Consider the following 22,584-nt stretch of genomic DNA (forward strand, 5'->3'; position numbering starts at 1 on the left):
TGAAAGTCAACCTAATGATGGATTTAGGGGCTTAAAGAAATTCGATTTCTGCACTTGTATGAAACTTAATTAAATTCTTCTGTTCATCCACTGCAATCAGATACAATGCTGAGCTTGGGAACTCTGTGAAGCAGGTTCTACTCTGTTTTTGGTGTCTTTGAGGAATAACTTATTTATCATATTTCAGAAACACAAAGGGCTTAAAGTGCTGCAGAGCTTAGTCCAGCCAAACGTGGAGTTACTCAGGAAGTTTTATTAATTAGTCAAAGCCATGGCTTCATATAGAAATAACCAGCCTTGAAGTATCGTGTAAGTGCTTGTCTGGGGACTGGATGGACGGCCTGCTACCTTCCCATGAGTATGTGGCTGTGGGTTTTGTTTTTTAAATGAGTAACGCTTGTGTTTGCAGAGTGTCTAAATGGGAATTATTTAAGAGTGGACCTTTCTGAGTGTGATTCAGTGTACATAGGTTTGAGTCACATAGTCTGTTAACATGCAGTTCCTGGTACTGGCCCTCTCCATTTCCCATCTTATCTTTAGATAAGAGTTACCACTCCACCTGCGGCAAACTGACTAATCCTCATTGTTGAAAATGTCTACACTTATCTGAAGGAAAGCTGAGCCACTGGGGAAGCTAGAGCCTCCATTTCATGGAAGAATGATTTGATTAAAAAAAAAATATAGAGGGAAGTTGTTTTGTACACAGTGACATCTTTCTACTGTGATTCCCACAGACGTTGTTACAGTCTATTGTGTGAGAAGCACAATAGATCCTGGCAGGTTCTATCTGTCATCTTCACAAGAGACTCAACCACAGAGGCTGGCTGGACTACGATACGGATTATAGGATATATGCCATTTCACTTCTAGTTGCCTATGTGAAACCAGCCCATGCTGGCCATGGCCAAAAGTTCTTGGCCATTTGATGGCCTGTGTGAAATGGGATTGATGGCTGCAGTTCAGTGTCTAGTAAACCTTCCCACATCACACAAGTCACCGCCACCATTGGCACGGATTGGCAACTTTGTTGGCAGTCTCATCCACGTGTCCCTCATTGGTGGGGAAGTTGTGCTGCTGGCTGTGCTCTTCCTATTCGGTGGATAAACAGAGAACATCCTCCTCCAGGCGATATAAAACTATCGCCTTTCACAAGCATTGAATTCACACAAAAATCAATGTAAAGTGAGGGGAAGAAAAAAAAATACTCAGCGAGGCTCCCTGCATGAGAGTCAGACAAAAGAGAGGAATTTGGGCTATTAAATGACAGGGAATTAGAGGAGGATACAAGCCCTTGGGCCATGCAGGTATGGACAGCAATCTTTCTTGGCATCATCTTGCCAGCTACAGGGATCAGTAATTTAAGAGCTCCTAGTCAGATTCTCTGCTGGGGGAATCCTGGCAAGGCTACCTGGAAAGGAGCAAAGCAGTATAATAATAATGGGGCTATATAATACCACAGGCTATAATTGGGTGGTCATGTAAGTTATAAAGATCCTTTGTCAGGATGTCTGCTGCCTCCGAACAGGTACCAGGTACAATAGCATAGGCTCACTCCTTAGCATGTGTTTTGCCTAAAGTATGCACCAGCAGAGCCTATGAAAGTCAACGGGTGCTTCCCATGTGCATTTGTGGGCAGAATTTGGCCCTAAATGTTTTATTTGGGAATGGGTCAATATCTTGAATTTGAACACTTTTGTACACCTCTACCTCGCTATAACACTGTCCTCGGGAGCCAAAAAAATCTTACTGCGTTATAAGTGAAACCGCGTTATATTGAACTTGCTTTGATCCACTGGAGTGCGCAGCCCCGCCCACCCGGAGCACTGCTTTACCGCATTATATCCGAATTCGTGTTATATCGGGTCGCGTTATATCGAGGTAGAGGTGAATTTCGGGAGGGACTTGGGCTGGGATTTGAATCCGAGAATCTACAGTTGCCCCTCTAGGTCAGCTCTGATCAAGTCACTGTTCCAGGGATAAAATGGGGAAAATATTGCTACCCTGTAGGAACATTGTGAGGAACACTAAGTAGGAAAAACAAACACTTTATCCAGTACTTATAGAAGTGGTCCATGGAAGAATAATATCAAATCCTGACATTTGTCCAGAGCATACCCAAAGACAGAGCAAAAATGTGTGCGTGTGTGCGTGCGTGCGTGGGGGGGGGGATATTCAGGCATTTTTCAGCTACAGAAATATTGGAACATAGAATAGAATTCACCTAACTTGGTCAGATCAATGGTCTATCAAATTTGATCACCTGTAATGATAGGCATAGGTTATCAAGCATGCACCCAGAGCCATGCATTCACAAAGTTTGGGGGAGGAGCTTGAGTCTTGGGGTTTGGTTCATGCCCGCTTCCACTACCCCATCTATACATGTGGCCTTATGCATAGGAGAAAGGCAGCACTGCCCTCTGTCATGCATCCACCTAAATGTACAATGTTGCATAACTGGAAACAACTCTAATCATTGCAACTTGTGATTCTGAATCAATATCAACCGAAGTGGATGGAATAAAGAATGGAGAGCCAGGTCCTGCAACAGTTGGAGCTCCCACCACTCCTAGTGAATTTCACTGACTCCCAGGAGGTGGTCAGCCTCCAGCAGGAACAGGCCCCTGATCTCATGAATCATTATCATTAATAGAACACTCAGTCTCTTATAGCACTTTGCCTCCACAGAACATAGTGTTTTACAAAGACGGGTGAGCATGGTTATTCCCATGTGGGGAACCTGAATCACAGGGCCATTAAATGACTTGCCCAAAGTTACCAGCAGAGCCAGGAACAGAACCCAGGTCATCAAGTCCTAAACTCTGTCCTCCTCTGCTTTCCTACTAAGTTCTGGAGGTGGTGGATATAGGCTGAATATCCAGCCAGACTCTCTTAAGGACCTAGCTAGAGAGCTTGATCTGCAAGGAGACTACGTCCCTTTGGGATTTACCTTTATGACAAGGATCTTGTTAACTCTTTGTAACAAAACAAAATAAAGTCATAGTGCAATTTTCTTATCAAATTTGTTGGCACCATCCAAGTACATGGATCAAAATCAATTATATTCCTTTATTTAAAAAAAAAATAGGCTCCTTTAATTTTATTTTAGGCTGTTGTCTCTTGTATGGGCTCCCTGTAGATGTTTCAAAGCAGAATTATGCATGAGAGCACAATGTAGCATTTCTATATAACTACGGGTTTCCATTTTTCAAACATACTCAAAGCATTATTGCCACAGTATCCATTTTTCAAAACAAATGATAGAATTTTTTCTTAACGAGGAATAAGGGCCAAATTCTGTCACCCTTATTCACCAGGGGCTAAATTCTGCTATCTGTACTCATGTTGAGTAGTACTTTACAAGGAGTCCCACTGGAGTCACTGGGAGTACTTGTGAAGCCAAGTACTGCCTTGGCATGAGTAATGGCGGTAGAACCTAACCCTATGTGATTTGCAGAATTCTAGGGTTTATTATTAACAAGTGTCTCAGGCGCGCACACCCCATGAAATGGTTTCAACTGAACAGTCACAAACTACTCTGAGAAAGGTCTATAGATGATAAAGGAGGAAAACAAAAAAGCCTGTTGACTCGTTGATACGCTGCTGATAAGGAAAACAAAAAACCCACTTAAAAAAAAAATCAGTTGAGTTTTAGTCCATGTAAGCAGCAGCATCTGGGTTCTTTTCTCTCCAGACTTCGAGAAGATGTTTGCAACAATGCTGAAGATATTTGCAATTATAGCAGCCCTTTCAGGTGAGAAAAACAAAGGACATAAATAAAATAGCAGGCGAACTTTGCCAGCAAAGTAGGAGTACATCAAAGATTTACTTCTAGCTGGAATGAAAACTGTGGAGATGATCCAAAGAAAATATCTTGTGGAAACGTAACAGACAGAATAGTGATTTAGTATTTTGTCTTAGGATACTATTTTAGCATTGCCTACTGTAAATTAATGCTTTGTTGCTGTAAATTGAGTAGGAGGCAAGAGTAAGCTTTAGCATTTTTCAGACATCTCAAAACTAGATTTGTTCGCGCTCTTGTCTTGTTTCTATGGGCTATATCCTTGAGAACTAATGACTTGGCGACGTTGGGCTCATATTTCACTTTAAGCATGTGAATAATCCTTTGGATTTTATTGCATCTACTCCTATGCTTAAAGTTAAATACGGATGTAAATCTTTGTGAAATCTGGGATTTATATGCTATATTAAGACTTATACATTATTAATGCTTAAAGGAAGTTTAGTTACGCTGAGTATTACTTTTAAGACATGTAGAAATAGATGTTAAAAGCTTGATCCTGTGAGGTTCCAAGTATCCTCAACTGCTACTGAAGAAAATGGAAGTTGAGGGTGCTCACTACACCACAGATGCACCTTGCAAGAGAAAGACTTTGAGATGTTATTATTTCTTCTGGAGATCATATGAACAATTTAAGCAGTTACTCCTGACTTTTGTTTATCATACACAGGTTTATTTTTCTTTTAAGCATAGCTAGTTACCTTAGAAGTGTAAAGCAACTCAATGTTAGTAGAGGTGTTCAGTGAAACAATTTGGTTTAAATTTTAAAACTACAGATTTATGTTTCAAATGGTGCAGATGTTCACTATGGAAACTCGGACTATGTACATCAGCAGTGCAGACCTCTGCAACTGCCCAGCATCAAAATACCCAAACTACATTTAGTTTGTTAGAAACCAGGTGGGTGAGGTAATATCTTCTTTTGGGGGGACCAACTTCTGTTGGTGAAAGAGACAAGCATTCAAGCTCCACAGAGCTCTTCTTCAGGTCTGGGAAAGATAATCAGAGTGTCACAGCTAAATACAAGGTGGACCAGATTGTTAAGCATAAGGAGTTAACTCATGTTGCAAAAACTCATTCAAAATGAAGTGAGCAACTAACATCTCTGTAGTCATAGGACAAAAGGAGAGTGAGGCTATGTCTGTACTACCACTTTTGTGGGTATAATTTATGTCACTCAGGGGTGTGAAAGAAACAACAGAAGTGCCGGCACAGACAGTGCTAGATCAGTGGCAGAAGCTCTCCCACCAGCAGAGAGCTTCTACACTGTAAACTCGCTAGTGTAGACATGGCCTCAGTGGGTTACAGATTGTTGTAATGAGACATACAATCAGTGTCTCTATTGCATCCACGGTTTTTTGGCATCTAGCAGAGCGTTTGGCTTCCTGCTTAATTTATTTTGTTACCATTAAAAACTATATATTAACTTTTTCTGTAGCAAGGAAATCTCTCATAGTTATGCCATAGACTAAGCATAGAAACAGATTAAATACTTGTAAGGAAAAGCTTGCAAAATCGAGCATGTAAGGTTTCTCACATGAGTAATTCTTGCTCACATTTTGTCTCTGACTACCTGCATGAGCAAGGGCTATGGGACTGATCCTGCACCTACTGAAGTTAATGGCAAAGCTCCCATTGACTTCAGTGTTGCTGGATCGGGCTCTTTGGGTCCAGCCCTACAAACACAGTAGTGAGCGCTAACTTGCTACCGGCACTGGCTAGGAGCAGTCTCACTGGACGAGAAAGGCTGGCAGGATAGTGCCCGACGTGGTTAATAAGGCAGGTTGGAATATTTCCAGTTAAATGTATTTTTATTGAAATACACTAATTTGTCGCAACCAAAACATTGTGCAGAGATGTATCGATTTCAACAATGGTTTTGACAGGAAGGTTTCTGAGGTTCAGTGCTCTCTGGGCCCTTCTGACCACAGAGACAGAGAGAGAGAGAGAGAGAGAGAGAGAGCTCCAACACCTCTCCTTTTCAATCGGAACCCACACATTTTGACACAAGGCTGTTTTGTTAAAATGTTTGAAAGATTTCAGTTTTGTTCTAATGTAGAACGAAAACCGATTTTAAAACCTTGGAAGTTGTCATGGAACAGAATTGTCCTCCTCCAGACAGCTCTAGAGGTTAATACTGAAGAGGATAGCTTAACACATACACACAGAGTGATAGTATTATTTAATATTTATTTTATGCTCATAGAGAGGCCCCAGTCAGGATTAGGACCTCAGTGAGAACAATGCTGTAAAAACACATTGGAAGACATGGTCCCTGCCTTGAAGAGTTTAGAATCATTTATAAAATATTTTCACTCATTGCAGTAGCTGATGAAGAAAGAATATTTATAAAATTAAAATACATCAGAATCTATGGTATTTCTTTTCACACTATGGATCGTATCATACCATGGATTATTGAAGCAGAATACCCTATTGATGTTAGTGAGGAGTTCTGTTTAAAAATCAGTGATAGCCCCCTAAGAAAAAATGCACAACTATTCCTTCAAATTTCGTAAGAATATTTCATACCTAGTATCTCAATTAATTGTAAGTGGAACTAGCCCATCTGGAGCATTATATTTTCAATACAAAGTTTTCACACCTAATTCCCACACAGGAAACTACAGTAACCTTATGTTTTTCTTTAATGTGGAACATTTTACGACTGGACAGATGCACCATCAGAATCCTAAAGCTGTAGCTTGAAAATTGGATTCAACCGTCTAACAAAACCCCTACTCTGCTGAAGTCCAGACTGCTTTACTTTAATTATTTCTTTTTGACTAACAGATGAAATTCCATTACCTTGTTGCCTTGTATAACTTGTTGGGCCTAATTCAACATTTCTTTCCAATTCTGATTAACTTCAATGTGATAACTAGGTACATAAGAAATACCTAAGCTTTGAAGGATTACATTTTTATTTGTAAATGTCGTAAACGTCAATTTCCCCACACATGCACAGACCAATGAAAAAATATTTCCCTCGATACTAATTGGAATTTACAGATATGTAAAGTAAGAAAAATGCTGCTTGAGAACTTATTATGAATCTCAACATCTACGGTCATTAAATAATTATTGTCTGACCGCCCTATAATTTCCCCACAACCATGGAATTGATAAAAATAGAAAATAACGCTTATAAACAAACATCTGTTTTAAATATAATAATTATTTTAAAAATCAAATGTTGCCAAGCTTATCAGATACATTACTGGTGCACAATGGGTAAGTAAGGCAAGAATTATTGTCAGAATTACAGGAAAGTATGCACAAAATTGTGTTCAAACAGCCAGTTATTATTTGTAATTGCAATAGACACTTTTAATGGTGTACTATATATTAAATATTTATTTTTGATCTCCACTCCATTTGTTTCATATGGCCTGTAGGTTGATCAGTTTTACAGAATTGTTATCCCAGAAGGGGAAAACAATTCCAAAGATGATAACTTGACCATAAAAATAAATTCTAATCTCACTATAACGCAATATATCAGCTCACACTATCCACTAGAAAAATGGCGGTAAATAATACTTAGGGCTTTTTACATTTTTAAAGCACCTAATTAGCTCTCGCCACCGCTGCCTCAGGTTTCCATTTGGGAACAGCCAGGGCCGGCTCCAGCATTTCTGCCACCCCAAGCAAAAAAAAAAAAAAAAAAAAAGCCGCGATCAACGGCAGCACTTCAGCGGCAGGTCCTTCGCTCCTATGAGTGAGGGACCTGCCGCCCCCGAATTGCCACAGGTGCCGCTGCTCTCCGTTGGCCGCCCCAAGCACCTGCTTGTTAAGCTGGTGCCTGGAGCCGGCCCTGCTTGGGGATAAATGTAAAAAAGAGCCATATTGTCTGGGGCTGATGGTGCTGCATGGTACCACTTGGGTGAGGCAGAGCAAGGAGCTATGATGGTGGTTGGGAGGAAGAAGTGCAAGGAAGCAAGGGGGAGCTGGAAAAACATTGAATGCACAGGAGCTGGAACTAGTGGTGCGGGGGGTGCTTCTGCACTCCCTGGCTTGAAGCCGTTTCCATTATATACAATGTTTACAGTTTGGTTCAATGGCTCTCAGCACCCCACTATACAAATTGTCTGATTGAATGATCTGGCTGGGAAATAAGAGTACACGTTCCAAGCAGCAGTGTGCACTCAGCTGGGAAAGAATGTAACTGTGTAGTGTAGACCAGGCCTAGGAAACTTAGAGATTTATTTTTCTTTTAAAAGAGGGCATGAAATTGTAGTGGATCTGGGTCCTGTTTCATCTTCATCCCTCCCCAGCTACTCAATCTAGAACACTCATCCCACCACCAGGGAAAAAGTTATTGAACAGAGTGAAAAGGGCTATCACTTGTCTCCTGCAGAGCAGGGGGGAGGGGGAACCAGTCCAACAGAACTCAAAGCAGCGTTTCTTAATGTGCAGCCGCCCCTGACTGATCTCCCTTCACCATGCTTATTCCCTGCAGGCCACATCAGCGGCGTGACAGTGACAGCTCCCCAGAGCACGGTGAACGTCACTGTTGGTGGAAATGCCACTCTTCTCTGCACATACACAACAACTGGGTCTCTGGAGTCACTCTTCATTCAGTGGAGTTTTTACAGTGCCAAAGAGAAACAACCTCTAACAGTAAGGAGAGATTTTTTTTTTTAATATATATAAGATGTATGTATTGTCTCTCTAAGGTCCTTATATGGCCCCCATTGCCATAATATCTGAGAACCTTTAATGCTTTATCCCCACAACACCCCTCTGAAGAAGGGAAGTGCTAATAGCCCCATTTTACAGATGGCAACTGAGGATAGAGAGGCTGACTTGCTAACGGTCACACAGGAAATCTGGGGTGGAGCAGTAAACAACCCAGGTCTCCCAAGTCTCAGGCTAACATCCTAACCCCTGGGCTATCCTTCCTTCTCTGTCTGATGTTGCTTTCAATGCCATAGGTTGTTATTCTGCTGTCTTAAGATATTGGTAGGATCTAGACATTTAAAAGAACTAGTGGGTCAGTAATAGGAGGCATCTGTGTTCCCCATTTTAAGGGTATAATGAAAGCTCTTTTCCCCAGCACTTGTATCTCCATGTCACTATAAAGTTTCCTCATAATATTATTCAATGTAACCCCACAGGCAGTGTATTGCTAACTTCAGCACAGAGTGGGAGGATACTAGTAGGGGTTTGTTCCCTTCAAAAGGACAGAAAACATCTAATCAGCCACTAAGTCAAATTTAATTGGCATGAAAGCCCTGTTAAGTACCTCCCAGCAGCACAAAGGCATCAGAAGACCACCAGATCATCTATACATCATACCTACCAGGGTTAAAAGCAAATCACACCTACCCCTCGTCTGCAGGCACATGAAACCTGACAGGCAGTGGAACCAATGAGGTGGAGGGGGAACAGGATATGGGGAGCCAATGCATTGGTTCTCCAATCTCTGTGTGTGCTATGGGGTTCCCTGCATCCCAGCATGAAATGTTTTGTGGTGAGGGCACAGATCCAGCCACAATCCTGGTGCAGCTGTGGGAAGGATGCCTTTGGTAGCAGCGCAGAGACCATTCTCAGGTCAGAGCACACACACACACACACACACACACACTTGAACAAACACAGGACACGCTGGACCATGCCCGGTTACTCTCCTCTGCGGCTCTAGCAGATGACCTTGCAGATTGTTTGAGTGGCTAATGATGGGTGCGAACAACTTTCTATCCATGCTTCTGCTGCTTCCCCGGCCTTCTCAAGATGTCAGTTACTACATCTTCTTTGTACTAAAACCTAATCCATTCTACACCTCCCTTCCCCCCAGTGTAAAATACAAGGCTGTGGCAGCAGGTGTTTTGTGGCCATCATGAGACTTCTTAATGTAATCTGCATATGTCATGGTAACTCTTAGATCAGCATTTCCTGCTTCATGGTTACGTGCAGGCCCAGTCCTGTGAGTTCCTGAGGGCCCTCAGTTCCATCTAACTTCGGGGGGTGAGGGTTCTCTTGGCTCAGCCCCTTGCAGGACTGAACCAATCAGCAGCAGCCTTTTCTTTATACAAAGAAATGGTGACTACATGTGTCAATTCATTCTTTCTGTGCCCATGAAATACCCAGCTCTGGTGCCTTGTCGTGGCCACTAGATACCCAGTCCCTTTGTCTTGCACAATTTCACTTTTTCACTAACAGTTTCATTCCAGAAATTCAGAGTTCTTGCGTTGGTGTTCTAATTGAGAGTTGATTTAACCAGATTGACTGATTTAATACAGACAGGCAATGTTGGTGTTGTTGATCAGTTTCACTGTTGTATACTGTAAATGAGATGCAGGAGGTACACCAGCACTGGTAGATTCACAAATAGTACTTGGATTATAAACTCTCTGAGGCAGGGACTGTCTCTATTTTGTGGAATCTAGCACATCACCAGCATTAAAGAAGAATATACTGGCTTGAAAGAAATAGCAGTTTAATATAAAAATAAGAGAACTACCTGCCATGCTATAGCAGTTAATAATAATATTACAGCAAATATATCAGCGAGAAATACAAATGATGGGCCCAACCCTGCATCCCTTACTCTATCAAGATGTGCATACTATACATCACCATAATATATGAACTCTTAAGAGTGACTAATTGTGAGAGTAAACATTGCTCATACCAGTAGTCCAGCCCTAGTTAAGACTATTTGCATGAATAAAGATTGCTCCTATAAGGGTTGTAGGATCACACTCCATTTGCTAAAGCAAGTTGTGTGCATTGCAGTGTATATCCAGTGTAATATAGTATTGGAATAGTCCGGTATATTCTATTAAAACGTTAGTCTCACATTCAGACAGCAAGCAGAGCACTCTAATAGAATTCAAGAACATCCTTTTAGATTTGCTTCGAAACCACAATCTGTATTTTAGTTACATTAAATTATTAATACAGAAAACCAAATGAAATACATGTTCTGGTTGAAACTAAGAAAAATGAATAGGTTGAAATTAAAGTAACAGCTTTGGGCTTAGGGGCTGATCAGAACCTTTCAAGGGATTCAGGCATGTGGAACTATGTGTAGAATATGGTGGGGAGAAAACAGCACCTGAGGTTTCTAATCAGAAGATATTGTTGGTGGCTCAGAACATTCGCACAAGAACAAAGTGACTAAGATCCTAAGTGCCCGAGGAACCACAACGATCAAGCTCCTTCTGGCTTCAGCTGCTCTTACACACTTGGAACACATGGAAGTCAATGGAAGTTTTGTGCTTACCAGGAGGACGGCTTGAAACACTAGTGAGGAAAACTGCATCTGACTTTCATCCTCTAAGGAACCAAATTCTTAGTAAATTCATTTTCATGTCATACCAACCCCCACAGATTTGTAATGGAGGATGTGCAGTTTCATTACATAAAGTGGAATCTGGAAAGGCCAGAGAGTCTAGAGGCAAAACATCCTTGTGGCAAAACATCCTAGTCCAATTAGGGCTTTAAGCACAATCCTGCAAACACGTGCAGACTTCCACTGACTTCAGTGGTCCTACTCACGTACTTAAAGATAAGCATGTGTATGCGCCATTAATGTAGGATTGAGATCTTACTCTTTTTCTTAAAGGCTTTTAACGGTCTAGCCCTGGGTTATTTCGCTGGGGCCCGTCACAATAGCGCTGTAATGCCTTACAGTTTTAAACAAATATAATATAAAATTCATCATGCAAATACAAGTAATGGTGTGGTGGGGGTAGGGGGCAGAGCGAAAGGACCCCAACTAAAGCCAGTGGATTTTCATAGAACTATTTGGGATAGAAACTCTTTACACTACACATTTTAACATGAAATTGGTTTTTCAACCTTTCCTGCACTGTGCATGTACCTTAAATTAAATTTCACATTACACTTTGATCCTCATCATCTGTTACTATTAGAAAATGAATCCGTGGCAATGATATGTCAGGTGTGTATTTGCAGGGTTTGTAAGCAGAATATAAAAATGACACAGGCTAAGTGGGACAGTTTGGATAATTCAGCTTATGTTAAAAATTCTATAATTTAGAACTATATCTGTGACAGTCCCTTTTGTATATATTAACCAATTGGCAAAACTTACCATAAAATACATACCGTGGAATGGCACAATACAAGAGTACATTAAATAGATCAGTACTGTAGCTTGTGCTATGCATTATAACGATCACAAAATCGATCAATTTTGTCAGATTTTAAGTCAAAAAATTTTCCCCATCAAAACTTTTTTTTTACTGCATTTAAAATGAACTTTTGTCCCCCGAATGAAAATTTTTGTGGAAAAATTTTTTCCATTCAAAGTTTATCATTTTGCAACGCCCAACAAAAACTAACCAACAAACAAACACAACACATAACCTGGATTTTCACCTCCAGTTTCACATTTTAAAAAAAGCCAGAGCATATTTGCAAAAATCGCCCCCCCCCTTTTTTCCCCAAAACATCTGCAGGAAATATTTACCTTTCCCCGTCCAGTTGTAATTTTAACTATCTTTGATGTGTTAGCAAATGTTAGCTATGGTAAAGGGGACCAAATACTGCTCCGCTTACTCATGTGGCAGGTCTACTTGTATGAGTAAGAATAAGCACATTTTGCCAGAAAGGTATAACATATACAGAGAAATTATCCTCAGCTGGTGAAAATCAACACAATTCTGTTGATTTCAATGGAACAATGCTGGTTTACACTTGGCCTATTGTTTCCACAGTGGCACCGAGTAATAGAGCAAATTCTATGGAACTTCAGGATTAATGAAGGCAAATTTGTGTCATTAAACAAGATCAATGTTTCAAGTACATATGGGATCATTTAGGGTCGCCTTGTCTTAAAGACAAAGCATAATACAGCACTGAGCCATAGCTGCTCTCATTTTAAAAAAGTCACAGTATTTTACAGCAACGGCCCAAATACTACATCTTACTATAGGGATATTGGAGTGTTTGGGGCTATTACTGCAGAACATTGTGGTCACTTTTTTAACTGTAAGGCTGGGTCTGACATTACCGCGAATGAAATCCGTACGAGTAGAATCCGGAGTGCTGCCAATGTTAACTGAAGGTGTAAGAGCATATAGCCATTATACCTGGCATCAGTGTAGACAGTGCTGCTGTTTCACAGACTATATTCAGAATGATCCTTTCGCTCCCATTGTGCAGTTGCAAGGCTTCTTTTGTTATTTGTTCTAGTGTTTTCATATCCTGTTCTGCATCGCCAGCCATATGCAATGCTGGCCACAGGTGCTAGAGAGTTAAAAGCAATGGCAGTTAAACAGGAGAAGATCAAATACCACAAGCAGGCTGCACACAGACAATGCTATGAGTAGGGCTGCAGCAAGCTGTGGAATAACAGGTGTTAGCAATGAGTATTTCATAGCAAAAGCAGCTATATATAAAGTGTGAATCTGGTGCTCCTTTGCTAAGTAGGCCACGGCAAAATATAAAACCTCACCCTGTTCTTATCCTAAGAAGTTTCTTATCTCTTATGCAGTGTGTTACACCATTGAGTGCAATATGCATGAATAGAAATGAGATGTTGGTTTTTGTACTGATAATATACATGTGAAAGGTTCCCCATATTTCAACCAAACATTGTAAATATCAAATTAACAGTGTGATACCAACGATTCTTTACCTGTTTTTCTCCCTGTTTTCCCTTGATCACCATGGCTTCGCAGTGACAATACTCTGCACATGGATAGTGGTTTCCAGGGGAGGGAATGGGAGTTAAGTACCTACATACCTTTGAGGATCTGGGCTAGAGTAGTTAACTGACTGACCCCAGGTCACACATCATGTCAGTGATACAGCAGGTGTGCAAACCACAGCCCCAATCCTGCAAAGACTTACGCACATGCTTAACTTTACAAACCCTGTGTGTAGCCTTACTGACTTCAACATTAAATATTTGCATAATGTTTGGAGGAGGGGAGCCCACTGTCCCAATGCTGCAATTAGCTCTGCACAGGCAGACTGGATTCTGCCACATGAAGCCAATTGCAGGATCAGGGCTGCAATCTCTGGACTCCAAAGCCTATATGGACCTGTTCTTAAATTCTACAGTAATGCCCCCAAGCTAGATTAAATATGTGAAAGGTGGAATTACAAAGGAGATTGTTTCAGAGTAACAGCCGTGTTAGTCTGTATCCGCAAAAAGAAGAACAGGAGTACTTGTGGCACCTTAGAGACTAACAAATTTATTAGAGCATAAGCTTTCGTGGACTACAGCCCACTTCTTCGGATGCAAGGAGATTGTGTGCCTAGTCAAGCTGTAACCAGTGCAATACTGTAGATAGCAAGTTTAAGTTAAAATATTAGGGGAGTGACGGACATGAATTTGACACTTGCCATTACATTGCATGTTCTACTATATTTAGTGATCAAGTTTTCATTTTTTACAAAATCAAGCTTGACTATTTGCAAGTGGTGACATCACCGTCTTTGTAAAGATACGGCTGAAGGACCAGAAGGGAAAGAATTTTAATAATAGGTGAAATTAATAATATTTTACATTTATTTTGTGTATCAACTTTCACCCTGAAAGATAACAAAATGCTTCCTGCATCCCTACTATGAACAAACACCACCACTAACCCAGAGCCACTTCGGGGGCAAAGGGGACAACTATCTGGTGCACAATAGCTGGGAAGGGGAAATTTTGGTTCAGAACACTGGACTAGGCTCCGACTCCTCTAAAGGATTCCAAAAGATCTTGCAGCAATGTGCTGTGTGCACATACAAACCACTGAGAGCAAGAATATCCTTCCCCCGACCCCTGAGTGGTAGCCATAACTCATCCTCCCAAGACCCCATCATCAGTCTTCAACTAAGGGAGACTGACAGCACTCATATCACCTGTTTGCAGCCTGGTGGGCTCTTTGCTGAGTTACAAGAAACACTCCCTGAGGGGCTAATCATGCTGCCTCCACTTTATGGTCAGGTCCAGTTCAGGGAATGAGACATAACCACCAGGAAATCAGACCAATGTCTGCATAGCTCTGTAGGCAACTTACTAATTAGGTCCTCTCCATATTATAAGAAAACTTCTCTCGGGCTAAGCCTGTTTTTAAAATTGGATTTCTCTAATGCAGATTTTGTTGTCATGTACATAGGCCTTAGATCACTGAGTTGGCACCACCGGACTGTTCTATGCAAAGTGGAAACAAAACAGTTTCTAACTATGAGGGATAGGGTTGGATTGGGATCTGAGTTGCAACAGTGTCATTCTGGGATAATGCCATTGCTGGCAATGGAATAATTCTATATTGACACCAGCATAACCAATTTCATCCAAGCCAGTGGGGTTACCCCTGATTGACACTGATGGAACGAAGATCAGAATCTGGCCCATAAAACAACAAGAAAAGTGAACCATGGTCTTGGAAAAAAGCAAAAGTACCAAGAGTCTAGAGAGACAGGAATCAGAAAGAGATCAGGCCTTATCTGCTGTGTTTAGAGCAAACAATTACATTATACCCTTGGTTTGTGTAATTTTAGACATAACTCAGTAATAACACTATAATGCACCCTCACTCTACAGCTCAAAGTTTAAGACATATTGTGAAACAAGAGTCTGCCTACAAATGCTGCTGAACAACGACCCCTGTCTTTATAACATTGCAAACTTCACTGACTTATTCAGAGCAGCTGTATAGAAAGGGTGCTCTCATGCGCTGTGCTTTTGTGTGAACATTCAAAGTTACATTAAACTCTTAGATCAGCACATTTCTACTCAAATACAGCATTCCCCGTGCCGCAATATTCAGAGTATGGATGAAAAGTCAGTCAATCATTGTCAAAAGACGGTGTATGTGACAGATGCACGGGGGAGATGTAGCTGGAAACATCAGGTAAGTAAAAATAATCTTTAAAAATAACATAGTTTCATTTTTCTTACCAGCATGGAGCTAATAGAAATATTGTTCTATATTGAAATCCTAATGCCAATACAAGAACTGAGGTGAAATAAAATAAATGCCCTATTTTGACTTTTGTTTTTGCCCTGATTTTTATTGCACTTTTCACAGCCAGGACATCAAAGTTATTTGGCTGTAGTTTTTGTTTTCCCCACAGCTCTTGTGTGTGGCTGGACGAGTGCCTTCACTGCATGGTATTCCGTCCAAAGAGCTGTACACCCTCAGCCTCTGCACTGTATCTGGGCAAGCCGGGTTTGAATTCAGATTTCCCCTCCAGGAATCAAGGGTGCACTTTCGGAAGAGATAACAGTGCAAGTTGTAAGTTGTGCTGCGTGCGTTCCACATCATTGTGTTAAAGAGAGGCAGGCTTCATCAAAGGCAAATGCACAAGAATTGGATGGGGAACTAATGGTCTAACTTTTTCAGTATAATCTGTTCTTCAGAACGCTGAAAAGTGGCTGCTACCACACACTCTTGGTACAAGGGCTTTATGTGGGGGCAAGAACTCAGTCCTGCTCCCTCCTGCTTACCCTCAGAATAGAGCACCATTTGGGAGAGTGAAATAGTAGACACAGGCTGTTGTCCTATGCCAATGGAGTTCAGAACGTCCACCATAAAGCAAGGTGCAAGGTTCACGTTCTGCCCTGGCAGGAGGGATATAGAGGAACTTAAATGTGAATGCAGAATTGGTTTCCTCTGAAGTATCCACAGTAGCTAACCATTGTTCTACCTCCAATCCACACACCTCCAGAATGTCCCTTTGACTTCAGTGGGATTTTTTCTCCGAACGAAGCAGGAAATAGTGCACTGTATATTGAAGCTTAATCCTAATTTTTAAGGTCCTGCATAGCCAATGTGGAAGAGAAGCCTGTTTGTGGTTGGTGCATTACTCAAGAACATTTCAGCCACATGTATGTGCCATATGACACAGTAAGGGTGAGAAGTGACCTGATCTTCAAACCCTTCCTGCACCCCTGAAAGCTGGCCAAGGGCTGCTTTGATTTACATCGCTAATTTCCAAACATTTCAGCCGGCCCCTGTCTCCTTGCTGTACTTTATAAGTTTCCTAAGATGCCCTCCTCCCCAAATTCTGACAACATGCAGCAGAGACAAGAGACCTGCAGTCATCATTAATTTTTTCAATTAACCCGCACAAAAAATCTCATCAATGCATGTATAAGAGTCCTATCATTCTCTGGCAGATCACAGTCTAACCAAAAAATGTGTGGAAAGGAAGCTCAAGTTGCCAAAGGCATTTGGGGCCAGATTCTGATCTCAGGCACATGATATAAATCCAGAGTATCTCTGCTAAAGTCAAAGGGACTCTAGTGAAATCAAGGGAGTTAGTATGGATTTAGCACTATATAGCTGTATTCAGAATCCGAGCCTTGGTCTATGATTATCAGTTAGGATCTATGGCATTTGCTCTTTAACTAGTGTATGATATTTAAAGGGAATAATTGCTGAATACATTTTTTTCTTCACTGTTTTTTAAGTTCTGTTTAGACACAGACCCTGCAGTGATGCAATGGTGTCAGAATGATAAAGAGGTTGAAATGGGTTCCTCTGGTGTGAAAAAGAATCTAGCAAAGTAATTAGAGAAAATGCTAATCAGAAAGTGATGAAACAGCGCAGTGTGGCTGGATCTTGTGAGTGCTCAGTCCTGGAAGTCTGCAGCGCTTCGCATAATGAATAAGTTGGAACCTGTCGTCATGCAGCGCTTTGATTATAGTAACATAGATTGAAATAGAAGGGGAGTGCCCCAGTTTTGGTGGTTGTCATCACAGGTAGTGCTGTAGAATGGCATTATCTCGTGGGAACTGGGTGAAACAAGAGGAAGAGAGTGGGACAAGAGAAGACAAGTATCCATGTCCCCAAACAAGTCCATAGGGAGTAAAACAGATTATTGGATACATCTATTGAGAGGGTGTAGGGCACATCCCCTTTGAATAAATGCTGCAATGTAGACTCAGCTGAGATGGAGAATCTTTATGAATAAAAAATACAGATAAAAAAAATGAAGCCATAGGGTTCCTCCCCTGAAAACAATGAAGTACCTGATGCAACTACTTACATTTGAGGGGAGAAGAAGCTGATGGAGGAAAGTCTCTTCTCTGCTGAAGGGGACAGGGACTCAGCAGGGGTCAGATACACCTGTGAGAGGGAAGAGATGGATAGAGAATTCTGAGCTGAAATTCCTCATTCTCCACCATCAGTTGCTGCCACCTCTTCTGCTGGCAGGCAGGGAGCCCCAGCAAATCCCCACATAGGCGTCAGGTTTGCCTGTTGCCCCCAATTCAGATGAGTCCTCATCTCACCAGCCATGGAGGAGGGAGAGCCAGTATGTGGGAGGGGTGACTGGCTCCCTCAAGCCAGTGTGAGGGAGAAGAGGGAGGAGTTGTGCTTCCCCATGCTCTCCCTTATTTTAACCCCTGTTTGCAGCCCAAATCACATGCAAAATCACAAGAATGAATTGCTACAACAGCCTTGAAAACATACTACACTGAATTCTTTTCTCAGTTTCACCAGTGTAAATGGTTCTCTCAGTTCCACCAGCTCCACTGACTTCGGTCGGCAGAGAAGGGAAAATGTTGACTTCAGTTGTGTGGAGTGGAGTTTGGAGAGCTAGATATGAAGTCCCTTCTACAGCCAGGCAGATGCTTTCCTAGAACCAGGGCTCTTTGGCAGAAGCAATGTATGAAGGAATGGACAGATGAAAAATATGTCTAGGAAAAATATGACAAATATGTCAGTTTGTCAATTCACAAATAAGTCACCACAAGCATCTGTTCATGTGAAAAATGGAAAGGCTTCATTTCTACCTGACGCTCCTATCAGTAAACCAGCCACCAATGAGAGGCAGCACAAATACAGCGTGTTATAAATGTTTCACTGACAGAGAAGCCATTTCACCAATGCCCACGTATTCAGCTCATCAGACCTGACCAATGTCCCACTGGAGCATGGTACAGGGGCATGCACTGTGGTCTCCACTGGCTGCACTAAGCATGTTTTCTTTTCTCCTTTTATGAAAGTCATTAAAACAAAGATGATGCAGGAAAAGTTGGTGCCCAGCTTGCAGGCAGCTATTGCACTACCATGTGGAACAGCCAGCTTCAGGAAGGACCTTTGGACTCCAACTCATCTGATTGGCCAAGACTATCATAGAGATTCATGCTTTCAGATTCATGCTTTCTTGAACACCTCCGACTGGTTAATCAGTGGAATGTGATCCAAGGTTTGTTATGGTGGCAGCTGATGTGACAGACAAGGAGACAGAAGTATCAGCAGCCCTGCTCCTACCTCCTGCCAAAATAGGGCAAAGTGGCCTTTGGCCATTCCGTGGCTCAGGGCAAATGCACCACAAGAATGCAGCAGGTTACTGATGTGCCTGTTTTGTTCTTTCATTTTGTTTCTCTGGGAGCTTCATGTGCTCCTGTAGCCATCCCAGCAAACTATTCCATATTTTTGAGTGGCGAGAACGTGCATAATGTCTTGTCCCCACCCCCTACACACTGTCTGATTCTCACACTGATTTTACACTGGTGTCACTCCATCATATTCATTACAGTTGTTCCTGATTAACACAAGGGTAAATTAAATCTGAATCAGGCGTTTTTGGTCTGCGTTGTGTGTAGATGAGATTATCACGTGAAGGGTGAAATTTTATGAAGACTCCATCCTGATCATCTAGAACATAAGTGATCTCTCTCCTGCCGTCCATCACCACCTTCTGACAAACAGAGGCTAGGGACACCATTCCTTATCCATCCCGGCTAATAGCCATGAATGGACTTTACCTCCATGAATTTATCTAGTTCTCTTTTAAAACCTGTTATAGGCCTAGCCTTCACAACCTCCTCAGGCAAGGAGTTCCACAGGTTGACTGTACGCTGTGTGAAGAAGAACTTCCTTTTATTTGTTTTAAACCTGCTGCTCATTAATTTCATTTGGTGGCCCCTAGTTCTTATATTATGGGAACAAGTAGATAACTTTTCCTTATTCACTTTCTCCACATCACTCATGATTTTATATACCGCTATCATATCCAGGGCCGGCTCTACCATTTTTGCCACCCCAAGCAATAAATAAATAAAGTCGCCCCAATTGCGGAAGGAAAAAAAAAGGCGCTCGGACTGCTGCCGCCCCAAGAATGGACGGAATGCCGCCCCTTAGCATGTGCCGCCCCAGGCACGTGCTTCCTCTTCTGGTGCCTGGAGCCAGCCCTGATCATATCCGCCCTTAGTCTCCTCTTTCCCAAGCTGAAAAGTCCTAGCCTCTTTAATCTCTCCTCAAATGGGACCCGTTCCAAACCCTAATCATTTTAGTTGCCCTCTGAACCTTTTCTAATGCCAGTATATCTTTTTTGAGATGAGAAGACCACATCTGTACGCAGTATTCAAGATGTGGGCATACCATGGATTTATATAAGGGCAATAAGATATTCTCCATCTTATTCTCTATCCCCTTTTTAATGATTCCTAACATCCTGTTCGCTTTTTTGACTGCCACTGCACACTGCTTGGACGTCTTCAGAGAACTATCCACAATGACTCAAAGATCTTTTCCTGATTAGTTGTAGTTAAATTAGCCCCCATCATATTGTACGTATAGTTGGGGTTATTTTTCCCAATGTGCATTACACATTGGATTTAGTTCTTTGAAAAGCCATTATTTTTTCTTATCTACCTCTAGACTCATACAAAAATATTCAGAACAAGTAGTAAGTTTATTGATTGATTTAGTTAACAGGAATATAAATCTTATTGTGTGTTTTGTGGCAGGCCAAAGATGCTCTTGTAAGAACCACTATCTCTTAAGGCAAAACGTCCACCTTCCCCTTGGCCTGGCAACTTTTCCTTTTTGATACTCTCCAAAATGAAGTTTGGCAAGATGCAAACATAGGGCCAGATTTTCTGTGTCACTTTTATGCTTCCCATATTCTGGATTTGGCCCCCGGGCTGCTGTAAATTGTGTTGTCTTGCAACAACCCTCTAGGGCCATTATGCTGTTGCAAAAATAGATAGCAGTCAGTAAACGTTGGTCCTTTTCTTTCCCCAGTACACCCTCTATTCCACAAGCTGGGGGGGGAGGCATCAGAGAGTCAATGCATCAGTTCTACACTGCCAAAGGACCCTCCTTACACCAAGGATATTCCCGGGAGCTGGCGTATACACAGCAGAATCTAGCCCATTGGAACAAACTCTGCTTTCAGTTTGCAACAGTAGCCTCAACGAGGTTGCTCCAGATTCACATCAGTGTCACTGAACATTACATTTAGCTCACTAAAGGTATTACAGAAGATTGAAACATTCTGGTGGAGGTGGTCAACATTTTACATATAAAATGTTGTGGGTTTTTAAAATGAAAAATGCCATTTTCATCAAAATGGAAATTTCTGCAGGGAAATGTCAATTTTCAAGGAAATTTTGGGATGGTTTACCATTGAAAACACTAGTCTGAGAGGAAAATGGAAAAAATATTGGCTGGAGCAGATGAAAATTTGCAGTAAATCCAAAACATTTCCCCCAGCTGTCTGTTTTGGCTTTCAGTTGCTGAAAATTGAGTTTGCCCCCCCCCCCCCACCAGTTTTCCAGTTTGTAGTTTTTCAACAAAACCCTGACAAATTTTGTACAAAAATGTTGACAAAGAACAAAAAATTGTTTATTTTCGTTAAAAAATTTCACAGAAAAAAAAAGAGGGGAACAGCATTCACCCACGAAAGCCTATGCTCCAATACATCTGTTAGTCTTAAAGGTGCCACAGGACCCTCTGTTGCTTTTGTCATAGTAGAGACTTAACATCAAAATGGGTCTTGCTCACTATTTAAAAGGGTAGCAGAGCCAGAGGCAAAGGAAGATCTCAAAGGTTAGATAGGCTCTGACATAGAGTATGAAATTAAGTTTTGTAAACATTCACATTTGGACTTCTTGTAGGGCAGAGATGAAAACTTTGGAAGGACAGCATTAAAAAACAGCATTTTAAAACAAAATATAAAGTACTCATTTTGAATGAACTTATTTAAAATCAGCAATTAAGTTACAGCCTATTAACTGAAGCATGAAATTTTAAATGAAGTTTCCTGGGTACAAAACAACAGAGGGTCCTGTGGCACCTTTAAGACTAACAGAGGTATTGGAGCATAAGCTTTCGTGGGTGAATGCCCACTTCATCAGACACACCCACGAAAGCTTATGCTCCAATACTTCTGTTAGTCTTAAAGGTGCCACAGGTCCCTCTGTTGCTTTTTACAGATTCAGACTAACACGGCTACCCCGCTGATACTGGGTACAAAAGCCACTCATACCTCTGGAATAAAATATACAGTTTGTAATTAATCACAACATTATTCAGCTTTTTGAGTATTCATCACCTTTCCTCAGAGTGATAAACAAATGACACAGTTGCTAAGACTGGGAGAAACTGCAGTGAAACTGAGTGCATTTCTTTAGGATCTACAGTTGCATTTATGTTTTACTGTAAGAAAACTGAAAGGGTCTGTTCAAATCTGTAAAAAAAAAAAAAAAAAAAGAGTAAATATTCTTGGCCCTGTTGACAACTGTCCCGATTTTTCAGCATACATAAAATACTTTCTCTGTATTCATTTAGCTACAGAGATAGAACACAGAGGATTAGCTTTGCAAAACATCGTATGAGGGCTTAGCCACACCCCCCCAACTGACTTCAAATGGAGTTTCATTGTTAAAACCACATCCACCTGCAGCAATTTTTTATGTTTCCTGGAGAGAATTAACTGTGTGTGAAATTCCTGGTCATGTTACTCAAGACTTCTTCCTGAGGAAGATGTGACAATGAGGGCACAGAAAGGAGAAGAGTAATTTATACTGATCTGGCATTCTGTGTGGCAACTTCTGACATCATTTACGCTGA

At 41.4% G+C, this 22,584-nt stretch overlaps 1 protein-coding gene and 1 long non-coding RNA gene across 2 annotated transcripts in view; one reads left to right on the forward strand and one right to left on the reverse strand.

Moving 5' to 3' along the window:
* The first annotated feature begins 3,693 nt into the window (after nt 1-3,693).
* Nucleotides 3,694-22,584, forward strand: part of VSIG1 (V-set and immunoglobulin domain containing 1) — a 35,089-nt gene continuing 16,198 nt past the window's right edge. Inside the window, exons 1-2 of the mRNA XM_034780557.1 lie at nt 3,694-3,751; nt 8,262-8,422. Coding sequence (XP_034636448.1) covers nt 3,703-3,751; nt 8,262-8,422 — 210 coding nt within the window. The 5' untranslated portion in view covers nt 3,694-3,702. The remainder of the gene's footprint in view (nt 3,752-8,261; nt 8,423-22,584) is intronic.
* LOC117882400 lies at nt 12,214-22,195 on the reverse strand. Its single transcript, XR_004647001.1, has 4 exons — nt 22,067-22,195; nt 18,193-18,419; nt 17,768-17,847; nt 12,214-13,021 (listed from the first exon to the last, which is right to left on the reverse strand). It is a non-coding gene; the product is annotated as an uncharacterized LOC117882400 (long non-coding RNA).

The sequence above is a fragment of the Trachemys scripta genome, chromosome 9, assembly GCF_013100865.1.
Source record: "Trachemys scripta elegans isolate TJP31775 chromosome 9, CAS_Tse_1.0, whole genome shotgun sequence".
Classification (NCBI taxonomy): Eukaryota; Metazoa; Chordata; order Testudines; family Emydidae; genus Trachemys; species Trachemys scripta.